This window comes from Rhynchophorus ferrugineus, unplaced genomic scaffold, assembly GCF_030347505.1.
Source record: "Rhynchophorus ferrugineus isolate W39M unplaced genomic scaffold, kcgeb_rfMv2 rfM8, whole genome shotgun sequence".
Classification (NCBI taxonomy): domain Eukaryota; kingdom Metazoa; phylum Arthropoda; class Insecta; order Coleoptera; family Curculionidae; genus Rhynchophorus; species Rhynchophorus ferrugineus.
In genome coordinates, this window is record NW_027472587.1 from 5,152,816 (window position 1) to 5,166,082 (window position 13,267).

At 30.9% G+C, this 13,267-nt stretch overlaps 2 protein-coding genes across 13 annotated transcripts in view; one reads left to right on the forward strand and one right to left on the reverse strand.

The window, feature by feature from the left end:
* Cbp53E (Calbindin 53E) overlaps nucleotides 1-13,267 on the reverse strand; it is a 404,419-nt gene that overhangs the window by 279,719 nt on the left and 111,433 nt on the right. For 7 of the 12 annotated variants that reach the window (XM_076411008.1, XM_076411003.1, XM_076411006.1 and 4 more), the window contains one exon: nucleotides 10,160-10,188. The gene's annotated coding sequence lies outside the window, so the exon portion shown is untranslated. Of the gene's footprint in view, nucleotides 1-4,368; nucleotides 4,501-10,159; nucleotides 10,189-13,267 lie in introns of those variants that run through there. The other 5 variants (XM_076411010.1, XM_076411007.1, XM_076411001.1 and 2 more) reach the window with 4 other exon arrangements.
* LOC143200561 (uncharacterized) lies at nucleotides 4,662-6,660 on the forward strand. Its single transcript, XM_076411022.1, has 2 exons — nucleotides 4,662-4,822; nucleotides 6,229-6,660. The coding sequence occupies exons 1-2, from the start codon at nucleotides 4,778-4,780 to the stop codon at nucleotides 6,589-6,591; spliced, it is 408 nt and encodes a 135-aa protein (XP_076267137.1). The 5' UTR covers nucleotides 4,662-4,777; the 3' UTR covers nucleotides 6,592-6,660.

Consider the following 13,267-nt stretch of genomic DNA (forward strand, 5'->3'; position numbering starts at 1 on the left):
ACATATATATGAAGGGCTCGATATCAGTAATCAGTCCTGCAGTATCTCGATGCACCTACAATACTTCTTAGGACTTGTTCTGGAAAACTTGTTTTGTATTTATATTAGTTTTATATGTTTAGTATGTCCATATGGGTTTCAATACTTGCTTATATAATAGCAATTTATTATGTTCTGAGAATTGTGGTTTTCTTCCAATTAACCAATACATTTTCCTATATTTTAACTCCAGTTCCTTCCTTTCATTTTTTTTTACATATTCCTTCCAGCAAAGTTTTGCATCAATATTCATTTCGAAATACTTGGCCTTGTTTTATTTATTATTGTTGGCATTAGTGCCGTCTGCTCATACGTGAACTGCACATGTACAGCTTTAATTTTGTTACTTTTTCTTTCCAAGTCTGGGTCCAATTATTTATATTGTTACTTGCGTGTTTGTTATTTGTTTGCATCTAATTTTCGTGACGCTTCTTCGCTTTTGCCTCCGACAGCAAGAATAGCAGTGATATTTTCCATTTTTGAGTGTTTCCATCACATGTGTAAAATAAGTAAAGAATATACCCCATTACACTTCCTGCTGGTACTCCTGCTTTAATTTCTTTTATTGTAGAGCATGTTTTTTGTGTTTGTAATGTAAGATTTGAATAGCTCATTGTATTATTTCGGTAATATTTTATGTAGCTAATGAACAAGGCCTTCATGCCATACCTTATCGAATACTTGTGCCACATCTAGCAAGAATATATCAACATCCTTTTTTAGCTTAATAGGCTTTTTCAATTACGTCTGTTATTTTATGCACCTGGTCAATCGTCGAATGTTTGTTAACGAACCCAAACTGATCTGTAGGTATTAGGTTATTAGGGATTTTATTTCATTTAGTGATTTTCCAGGTTTTGGGATCATGATAATTTCATCCGCCTTCCAAACGTCTGGGATATTTTTTAGTTGAAGTGCTGCATTGACCAACTTGGTGACTTTTATTATTGTATTTCTAGGTAGCTTTTACAGAAATTGTCCTTAATTAAGTCACAACCTGGGCAATTTCTTTGGACTAATGTCAATCTTAATAATTTTAGTTTCTTTTTTGGCGTAATCAGTTATTTACTGTGATTTAACTTTTTATTCAGTATGACAAAATAATTGTATTTTTATAATGCTAATGATTATGACCATAAAAATGAGACCACATCCTTATTATTCTCTAATAAAAGTGACCAACAATGGCTGCCCTTGATGGAAGTGTCTATTCGAACACATTTATACCAGCAATACCGGAAATTAAAAACTGAAATATTTAGTAGTATCTACGTATTTTATAGTGAACGACTGACACGGTGTTCAAAAGAACGGTCTTTTACATCGGAGCGGGAAATATGATTAGTAGTGTGTCTAAAGAAAAGGGTTTGTTTTGTATTACTATATATTGGTTGTTCACTCAACATCATTTTTGTTTGATACAGTATTTATTATTAAAGTATTGTTAAATATAAGACGAAAAAGTTAACGTTAATAGAAAATTTTATGGGCAATATTTTAGGTGCCATTATCTTGTTAGTTTCTCCACTGGAAGTTGCCACTGAAATTGATAACCTCAGTCCTAAAAAGGCACCTGGTATAAATGACATTTCACCTGGATTATTGAAAGAACCGCCACGAAAGCAATCTTCATGTTGACATATATATTTAATGCCTGTTTAAGGCTGAAGCATGTCCTGGAATGTTTTAAGGTGGCACAAATAATTATGTTAAAAGACCTGACAAACCTGCAGAACAAGTCGAATTTTACAGGCCTATTTTGCTACTATCTGCAATATCAAAGCTATTTGAGAAACTAATATTTAAACGTGTTAAACATTTGGTAACAATACAGGATTTCCTATTTGGTTTTCGAAATCACCATTCAACAATCGATCAAGTGCACAGAGTAACTGTAGCTATTGAAAGAGCATTTGGGGAAAATAAATACTGCCCTGCAATATTCCTGGATGTCTCACAAGCTTTTGATCGGGTTTGGAATTTGGGGTTAATCTGTAAGATAAGCAAATTGTTACCGCGTAAGGACTTACGCGTTAACAGGTCTTAGGACCTCTCCTGTATCTGCTCTACACTGCTGACATTCCAACAACAAAGAAACACTAATTGGAACCTTGGCTGACAACACAATTATTATGGCAAACCACATATCTCTGCCTAGGGCAGTAGAAGAAGTACAAATGGCAGTCCACAAATCCTACAAATGAACAGAAGAACAAAGAACTGCACGATGACCTGGAAATCAAATGGATTTGCGAAGTAATCTAAGATTTCGCCTTGAAACACGAAAGAAGATTATTAAATCATACTAACGTGGAAGCAATACAACTGCTGGTCAGCGCGCAGGATGTCAGGAGATTGAAGCGAACAAAACCATACGAACTTATATAAAGTGTATACATTTCGTGTAAACTGTAGCTATAAGTTAATAATTAATAAATAATTATAATTTTATAATTGAGGAATACATATTGATATATTTTCTCGCACTCGTCTTGCTTGTTAATTAATCCAAGTACATAGGAAAAGTAGTTATAAATTAATTGTAAATTAAGATTGTACGAAGCGTATGTAATAAAGATGTTATAAAAAATTATCTTGTTGAAATCACATGTTGTCCACATTAATATCATCCAATATCATATCATCATATTTCTCCTTATTTTGATCATCCCTAATTTCCAAGAACTAAAGCATAATAATGATTCTCGGTCAAAATCTTTACCAAGCAGTTACGATCAACAAAATGTTTGAAAGTTGTTTTTCAAATTGTCAGCTGTATTATTTTTTAGGTTGTCAACATTTTAACAAAGCGAATGAGGTAAATCAAATCTTGAAAGGCCCTTTACTATATAATAACTCAATGGCGGCTGGTGTATAAGCGCTTTAGTGCTACAGAGCTCCCCAAAAAGAAAATATAAAGAAGCTCTTCTGCAAACTCCTTCAACCACCCGCGCGACATTCCACTACCACCGCGTCTTCTCGAACGAGCTAAAGCAAGGCCGATATTTAAGTGGAGATTTCGCTTCATTTAGTTCAGCCCCATATGTGATATTGGTTAATAATAGTTAATAAGAACAATATTAATAACTGTGACTATGAAGACTATTATCAGATATTATTATTGAGAAATCTGGTGCAAGTAGAAGGAAAAGTTACACCCGCAAATTTAATGGAGACAATCATTTAAAGAATGAATGGATTTATGAATGTAACAAAAAATGCGCTGTATTGTTCTCCCTGCTTACTTTTTGATATCTATAAAACATGGACGGAAATAGGGGTCACCGATTTAGAGCACTTAAGTTTGAAAATAAAATGAAAAGAAAATTCTTAAATCCATCTTCATAATTATAAGGAATCTGCATCCAATTGAGTCTGTTGAAGAAATCGAAGATCAATTCTCCTGCGACAAAATATGTAGTGTAGCAGCCTCTATTTGCCCTATATTAAATGATCCGATCTTCAATTTTTAGTTAACTCTTTTACATCATGTGATACCCCACGTAGATATCCTTTTTTACCAACTGCAGCCAAGAAAAATCAAATATACTGGAATAAGTGTCAATAATTTTGTATAACGCAGTATTATTTAAATTCGAAATTATATTGATAACATCATTAGTGAAGCTTCAGATATAGTAAGTCCTGAGCCATCAGAAAATAAAGGCATTCGTCCAGGTCCATTAAATTTGATCCTCGAATTTCTGCTTTAGAGTTTTGTGATGTTATAATAAATAGTGCAAAAGATCGATTTAATTTTAAAGAGCATCTAGTAGTTGCCTCACTTGTCCTTTCGGAATATTTCGTATTATTGAGTATTGCAGTAAATTTCTTATATTATAAACTCATATCTGTATGTTCCTTTTATCCTACACTCGATAGAGGACGATTACCAACTGAACTGTCAGTTAATTATTCAAGAAATGATTGTAGAACATTAAATGGTGTACTACCTGTTCTAAAATTTTTAATAACAAACAATCTAGGAGATACGTTGAAGGAGACTAGGCAAGTTTTAGAAATTGTGCTGACAACTTCCATCAAAGGCCGAAAGGTGTTTCTCAATACTAAAGCGCATTAAAACGTTTCTCAGAAATTCAATGACCGAAGATCATTTAACAGCTCTTTCCACGCTATAGATTGACAAACAGTTTATATCCAAAATAGATAATTTTAATGACAAGGTGATTAGCAAACAGAAAATAGCGTAATATGGACTTTTTTACGACGTTTTTATTTTCAAAAATTGTAGAACACTTTAAATTTTTTTTTTTCAGGAGCCGCCACTACAATAACTGATTTTGTTTAAAAAATAAGATAAAAACTTACCTGTAAAGTATGTTAGAAAGTAACAAATAAAACTGTATTACCTTCGTTAAGTCAAGTATAATCCCAAAACATTGTTTACTACTTTATTTATTTATATCACTACAACAAACCGAGCCATGGACAATAAAAAAGGAAATCATCTCAAGTTTACAACCCAGATCATCTTACACCTATTATGGATGCGTTGCGGTTTAAGATGTTCACGATTTTAGTTAGAAACAATTAAAATTACCACTATGGACATAAATAAACGATAAAAGAATAATTAACATAGCCATTATCCTTATGTTTTATTAGAATAATAGAAAATGGACATATTGTTTTTTATATAAAAGACAAACTGCTTGTCGGAAAAATTATACAGTGATCTGCATCTTCAGTGTTCAGTTGCCACTTGCCCATTACCAAGATGAAACAAGTTCTAGCTTTGGTACTTTGTGTATCTGTTGTCATGGTACGTAAAAATAGATATAATTTTATATACTATAATATATTGTTATATGAAAATTTAATAAAAAAAAGTTATTTTATTTATATTAGGGTCCATAAATACGTTTTAGAAGATTTTTTTAGATTTAGGATTAGAGTATTACTACTTTTCCCATCTTCCAACCAATGTATGGATTCCATCACTATTCATATGTCGAAACAAGCAGTAATCAGAAAGAGTACGGTCTGGAGAATACGACGGGTGTGGTACCACTTCCCTTTTTTATGTTTTCAATTATATTGTCATCGATTTTTAGAAAATTAGTCGAGCGTCATTCTGACAAATAATATTGTTGTGTCTTTGCCTCTTCCGGCCATTTTTCACTCGGGTCAAACACATCAATTGTAGCCCATAGCGATTTCTATTGATGGTTTCATTAGTTTCTAATAGTTCATAGTATACCTCACTAAGCTGATCCCACCAAATATCACATAATAGCTTGGAACCATGGATATTCGGCAATGCTGGTGCATGACCCGGTCGTCAGCGTGATATTATTTTGGATTATCGTAATGGAATGAAAATCTCTCCGATTTTGTCTTTGAACCAGCACTTCACGCGTGACTAAACCCCTTTCAATGTCCTTTGCCTTCAATTCATACGGCAAAACATATCCAAGCTTTTGGATTATTCCAGTGTTAATCAAACGGTTGGAAATTATTTCTTGTATTATTCCCAACAGTTCTGCATTTTCTTCTTACGTTTTATATGGATTACCATTGAGTAACGCCTTCAAACAGCATTTTTAAAACTTTGAAACCAGTATTAACATGTCACATGTTGAAATCGATGGAACATAGTTGCCATGAGCTTCACACATGATTCCATGAGTTTCAGTCCCATTTTTCTTCAAACTGAGACAAAAAGTAAAAGTTGCCGCCAATGTGATTTATTCGGTACAAATTCCGACATATTCAACGTACTGAAAAAAAATTTGTTTTAACTTCGACGAAATGATACATTACTGAAAAGTGAACATTGTCAGTGAGGTTGGTCATGAAGTTGTTTACAAATATACCCGATGCTACTTAATAGCTCGCAACACCATATTTTCTAAATACTTCCAAATTAGGTTATAGTCCTAAATATAATAGCAATTAATTAAATTATTTAAGAAAATATTACTTTGCTGCATAAATATTATATTGCGATTTAAATCAGATAATAATTAACTATACGAATTTGGAATATGTTTATAACATTTAGGAAATCAGTACAGATCATCCGCCAATTTAACAAATACTAATTTATTTTTGTTCATAACATTTATACTTGAATAAATTTTAAAAAATCAACATTAGTGCTACCGAACCAAACATAGACTTCATATATTTAACTAAATACTTATTATTTTAAAATATCTATTACAGGGACAATCTGTACTGGAGAAATGGGAGAAGCTTCATGATGTATGTCAATCTGACCCAGCTACCTTCGTTGACGAGTCGATCTTTGAGAAAGTAAAAAATAACGAAACCGTCGAACTACCACCCAACTTCGGCGCTCACGTGTTCTGCATGACAGTCAATCTGAATATCCAAGACCCGAATGGAAAATTCAATAAAGAAGTTACCGCTAAACTCATAGGAGAAGTCGTTAAGGATCAAGCTAAAGTAAATAAAATCGTCAACGAGTGTGCAGTGAACAAACCAAATAAAGACGATGCTGCCGTTGCCTTCCTTCAATGCTTGGACAAGAACAACGTCGATATTGGACAAAGAGAAACTTATTAATACCCTAAATACATAGTCATATGATCTGTATTTCTTTTGTGAAGATATAATATATAGATATTAGCAAAATATTGAATTTTATTAAGCTATTCTACTAATATTAATTAATGCTGGTTAAATAAAAGAGCCTAAAAATTGACAATTCTCACTAATATAATTAAACATTTATAGGTATTGTTTATTGATTTATATTTTTTTAAGTGGAAATACGCTGTATATTATAAATATTATCACAGCGCATTGACAAGCAATGTCTAAGGCGTATAGGAGAATTCACTCAAGAGCTGATTATATTTTATGACTGCTGCAGATGGCAATATAATCATTACACCGCATTTCGTTTCTTTGTGCCGCATCTTAAACATTAGAAGTAATTCTGAGATTTAAAGGTGATTCGCGAAAGATAAAATAATATAAACACCAGGTAATATAGTTCGTCTGGTCGTATATTGGCCGCACAATTGTAGAGATAACTGGCTGCTATTTAGAGAAAAATTAGATAGAACCGTCTCTTTAAACTTACCATTACAATCCGAAATTGATGTAGAAACAATAGCAATATACAGGAATCAGTATATATCGCGACTCCTAACAGTGAAACATTAAGAAACAAAAATATGCACACATTATGTACAATTCGGGAAAAAATTGAAGAAAACATAAAAAAGCGAAAGAAATGGCAACAGCTAAGAAGTGAAGGAAATAAAAGAAATTTTAATAAAGCAATAAAAGAGCTGAAATAGTTCATTCAAAATGAACAAAACCAAAGCATCAAGGAATACTTAAAAAATCTGACACTACAGATTAGTTATTATAAAAGGCAACACGAAAACTCAAAAAGCCCCAGCAGTGTGACCCTCCTATTAAAATTAATTATTTGAAATAACTGGGCTAGAAGAAATAAAGAAAAGCTCGACATCTTCTCAAAGTATGTAAAAAATGTCTTTTCTCCAAACGACGAAAATAAAATTACTAGCTTCCTAAATTCGCCGTTTCAAATGGACCACATAAAAACTTTAACATCAAAGAAGCTCAACAAAAATTAATAAGCACCTGGATATGATTTAATAACCGGAAAAATATTACAGGAACTGTCAGAGAAGGGTTAAAAAAAGGGGGTAAAAGTATTAATATTCATATTCAATGCTATATTACGAAGTAGTTAGTTTCCTAGCAACTGCAAAGTAGCTCAAATAATAATGATTCTCAAACCAGGGAAAACACCAGAAGATATCACCTCCTACCGACCTGGTTTTTGAAAAATTGTACATAGAGGCTCAATTGTATAATAGAAAAAAGAAAAATGATTGCAGAACACTAATTTGTTTCTTAATAAACATGGGACAATAGAACAAAAGCGTAAACTTGTTAACAATATAATATATACTTAAATATCAAAATAGCAGTTCAGCTGCATTCTTCGACATTTCAGGCCTTTGATAAAGTATGGCATATAGGATTGCAGATTAAGTTAAATAAACTTCTCCCTTATCTGGATTATATATATTATACATATTATTTGAAAAATTGTACATAGAGGCTCAATTGTATAATAGAAAAAAGAAAAATGATTGCAGAACACTAATTTGTTTCTTAATAAACATGGGACAATAGAACAAAAGCGTAAACTTGTTAACAATATAATATATACTTAAATATCAAAATAGCAGTTCAGCTGCATTCTTCGACATTTCAGGCCTTTGATAAAGTATGGCATATAGGATTGCAGGTTAAGTTAAATATAATTCTCCCTTATCTGGATTATAATCTACTAAAATCTTACCTTACAGATCGTCATTTTATTGTAAAGCAAGTCTATGAACATACCGAATTACATGCAATATATTCAGTAGTTCGGCAAGATAGTGTGCTGGGTCTATACTATATCTTCTGTACACAACCGGTCAACTTTCAACAAAAATAACAACTGTGGCAACATACGCAAACGACACGGCAGTCTTAGCCCCATTTAGCCAAATATTAGCTACCATTAGATAACAACATATTGTTGTATATACTAAAGCCTATTTAGTCATATCGAATCCAATCCTCAATGGGGAACCGCTAGCAAGTCCAATATATCCATCATAAAACGGTTCTAAAAGTATTGCGTGCTATTGTCGATGCTCTGTACTATGTTTCAAATGAAGTGATACAACAGGATGTTCCTCTAGGACCAATCACGAGTGTAATTCATCCTGTATGTGTGAAGTACTTCGAAAGAGTGTCAATGCATCCCAATTCACTCTCTAATCAGCTAAATATGAGAAGTAACAGTGGAGTGCACAGACTAAAACGTCTAACACCATCCGATCTGATTATTGGACATATATAGACTTTAGAATAAGACTAATTAATTAAAATAGTATTTTATATTGGACTTAATAATCACTTAATGAAGTGATTTATTGTTGATATATATAAGTTGATTGATATAATATAAATATAACAAATACTTATTATCCTCTGGGCAGTTTATGGAACTACTAATAGTAATAAACAAATTGAGATTGCAGCCAGATAACTTAAAAATACTGCAAAAGTCACTCATGACTTACTTGAGTAACACTTCGTCGACAAATACTGTACGGCTATAGTTCCATAAGGCTAATATTTATGATTGCAAAGGCCTTTAAAATGACAGTTAACGCTATGCTGAAAAAGAAGTGGTGCAACGATCATAAAACTTCTTCTACTTATCTCGTGCATTGTTGCCAAACACTATACCCTAAGCTTATCATCATACGTCTATACACGCAGCCAGAGAAAATGGTTCAGTTTTGGTTTGAGAAACATCAGAATGCCATCAAACATTTTCCCAGGTCAGCATAATTGCCAGAACTCAACATAATTGATAATTTATGAGGAGTTAGGTTTACATATCTATCGTCATTGAAGCAGTTGATCAATATTTTGTTACAAGAATGGAACAATATTACAGGAAGTTTGAGTGAGTGGGTGAATTTGATTGAGGAAATATTTTCAACAACTCATTAATAAATAAACATTGTATATATGTTATGTGTTCATTTTATTTTGTTCATCCCCTATATAAAAAAGCATGCAATTTTTCTTGTAGGCATTTTATCCTACATACAAGAAACATAAAGGCTATCATTCTTCTTGGGCACTATCTATTCCTACAGCATCCAAAGAAAGCAGAGAACCTGTAATGATTCTCTTAATGTTGCCGACTCAAAGCTGTTACTACCGGAATCATGCTATAAATGTTACCTTCCGGTTTCACAGTCAAAATTTATGGATATCCAGGCTTTCTGGAAAGCTCTGTGGATAACTATTTTATATATATTGAACAATTCCTGACTTTGTTCATTTTTATCTCTAATGCATTAAGTATATATTTAGTAAGAATATGTTTTATATTATATATAAAAATTTTTTTATAAATAAATCTATTCCTTTTTTATTTCAAGTTTAATGTACCTTTTTTCAAAGAACAAAAGCTCAATTTAAAAAGTAAAACCTTATAACTTTTTCCCTTGCGCTATTCATAAACCATTTAGTAAATATCTTTAACATTCGGACTTGATTAAAGTTTTTAACTTACCACGACGTTGATAATCTCCAAATCAACTTCTGAAACAAAAATATTTCATTAAACATTGAATACATAACGAAATATGATACATTACTAAATAAATCGCCGGTGTGACATCATAGTTTAAATATATTTCTCAATATACTTTCAACTGTTGGTTGTTAAGATTTATTCTTCCACTTTCCAAATGATAAATGCGTAAAAACAAAAATAAATGACTATATTATAATAAAGATTAGGAGATTTATAGTTATATTGCTATTTCATTATCAAATTAACCATAAGAATATTTTAACAATGAATTCGGGTGGTGTAGAAGAAGGTCCAGACATCTTTAGGAGGGAAAACTCATAATTATAGAGTTTTGGGAACTGCACTGTACAACTGACATTGAAAAAATGAATGCGGTTGATATTATATTAATTACTGACCTTTTATATCGTATTGCAAAAGAATAAGCTACATATTTAGGCAAAATAAAACCATTTTCTATCCAGATAGTACAGACTTGTACACTTGCTGTTGTCTATAGTAATATTTTAGAGTTAAAATAATGTACTGAAGTAAACTTCTTAAGTAGTAGGTTCTTAAGTAGTAAATAGTAGGAGTTTGTCAGATAACTTGAGTTTTCAGAAGTAAAATTAATTTATTGAGATTAGGTTTACTATTTAGTTCCTACGTAATCTTTTGGACATTTTCTTTTATATAAGATATTGTCCACTAATACGTTTGTAAAACTAATTACAGTTTTCGATACCAAGAACTCTATAAATTGATTTCCATACTTTTTTGTCCTTATTATAAAATTTTGTGCCTAATATGTTTATAAATAAGTTGACATGGAAAACTTTGTTTTTCTACGAGGTTATGTAACTCAAGTCATACGCCTAATATTAGATCACGACTGAAAATATTGTGTTTATATTTATAATAGAATATTTCCAAGATACGTTATATAAAACTGTATAGAAAACAAGGTAGGTTAACGTGAACTGTATTATAATGAAGCTTATTCATATTATTTTTATATGAATATTTAATATTACATCTGAAAAATAAAAATAAAATTACTTATAGATAACCACAATATATTTCTTATTATTTATCAAACAACAAAGTATATCTAGCCTTTAAAATATATTCATCAATGATACGTTTTATTAATTATTCATTATATACTAACAACATTTTCAATAAAGTTCGTTAAGTTGTGAAGGTAACATAAACAGTCTTATATGTAAAATAGTTCATACAAACCTAAGGTTGCGGAAAAAGTCATGTCGGGCTTTAGAGTCGAACTACAATAATATTTATTAAACAAAGCCTTACTATAACATGTTCGAAAGGTAATAGTCCATAAAATATTTTAGGTATAAAGATGGTATCATTCATTTGTTAATATAAAATGTATTATGCTTTAAAAATGCCTTCTTAGCTATTAAAAAGGAAAAATGCAGCACATACTAAAATTGGGTGGTGGTTGTAGTAACAGTGTTTAAAGAAATGCCAGCCACATCTAGTCCAACCAATCATTGAGAGAGCCAATAAAATTTTTAAAAATATTCTGGTAGGACAATATAGTTCATCAAACGACATCACTATGAAACTGAGGATCAAAGACAAACTATTTTTGAACCATTTACATAGGACTATAGATCAAAACAAATTCCATACCTGAAACTAATCGAAATTGGGACATTTTTGAAGTATGATAATAATGTGTCAAAGAAAAGGTGGTCGAAACCCGAAGAAGTTTTATAAACTGAAATATTGATTACTAATATATGTTTTGATGAGTAACCTTTTGCAACTCCTCTGGTGTAAAACTATTCGTTTATCAAACTTTATTATGGCAAAACCATAATAAAATAAAAGTCAAAGTTAAATGCGGCAACATTGCCACGTTTTGACGTCATGAATTTAGATGACTATTTAAGTTCACTCTTTTATTGGATATACTGTAGGTTGTTAGCCGATCGTTGTATACTATATTTGTGAACGTAGAAATAGAAATTTTAAAACAGTTTCTGGTTTTGGGTTCCTCTATTTCCTCAAAAACCAATTCTTACCAAATAATTATTATTCATCACATTGAAGGCTGGATGTTGAATTAGTTTTAACTAGCTATGCTAGCTTTTTACTAGCTAGCTACAAAGCTTTGTAAAAATCTCCAAAATATACCAGAATTTTAGTTGACTTTTTATTCAGGAGACTAAGTGCTTGTTGACGAATTGTTGCATCTAGTTGATCCAAAATGTTACACGGTCTTGGGTAAAAGTTTTTAACAGTTTCAGCAATTGTAAAGTAAAATAAAAGGTTTCGTTATTTTAAATAATTTCAAATTTCATAATTCATATAGTTTATGTTCGTTCAAGTGCGTTGTGGTTCATTATCAGTTTATTATTGTACATTGATGTCCATTACATATTTTCTTGCTCTGCCGGTTTATTTAAGCAGCAGGCCTTGATACTTAGCGATTTCAATGTCAATAGTTCAACGATATCAGAATAATAATTATATTTAATCACTTAATATTATTTATCTGAAGGAATATAATTAGTGAAAATTAAATATATATATATATTACACTTGCAATGGCAGGTAATTTTAATAACCCTAGTTATAAAAGAATATAATTGCATTTTGAGTTATATGGTCTTGGATATTATAGACTTATTAATTTAAAGATAATAATAATTAATATATTCTTTAAATCTAAACATTATAATTTCGATTTTCAAAACATAATAATTCATAAATTTGTATCTATTAATATTATACATTTGAAAAACTTCTCGCAAGTGTTTTTCTTTAAATATTTTTAAACAATCAAGTCTAAAACATGTTTGTAATTTTATCAATGTTACTTCACCTTTCAAAAATTTAATTTTTAAATTGACTACTTTTTTATTATATAATTATATTAACATAAACTTATTATATAGTTAACAAATCAATATAAGTTATATTAAAAAGTCATAGAATATTCCCGATGTAAAGGTAGAGTCGTTCGTTTGATTAGTTAAAAGTGTTAACAAAAGAAACACAAAGATTCATGAAGAACATCTTTTTCTTCTTTCCGGTATATATTTCATCCCCCGAATTCTGCTATTAAAG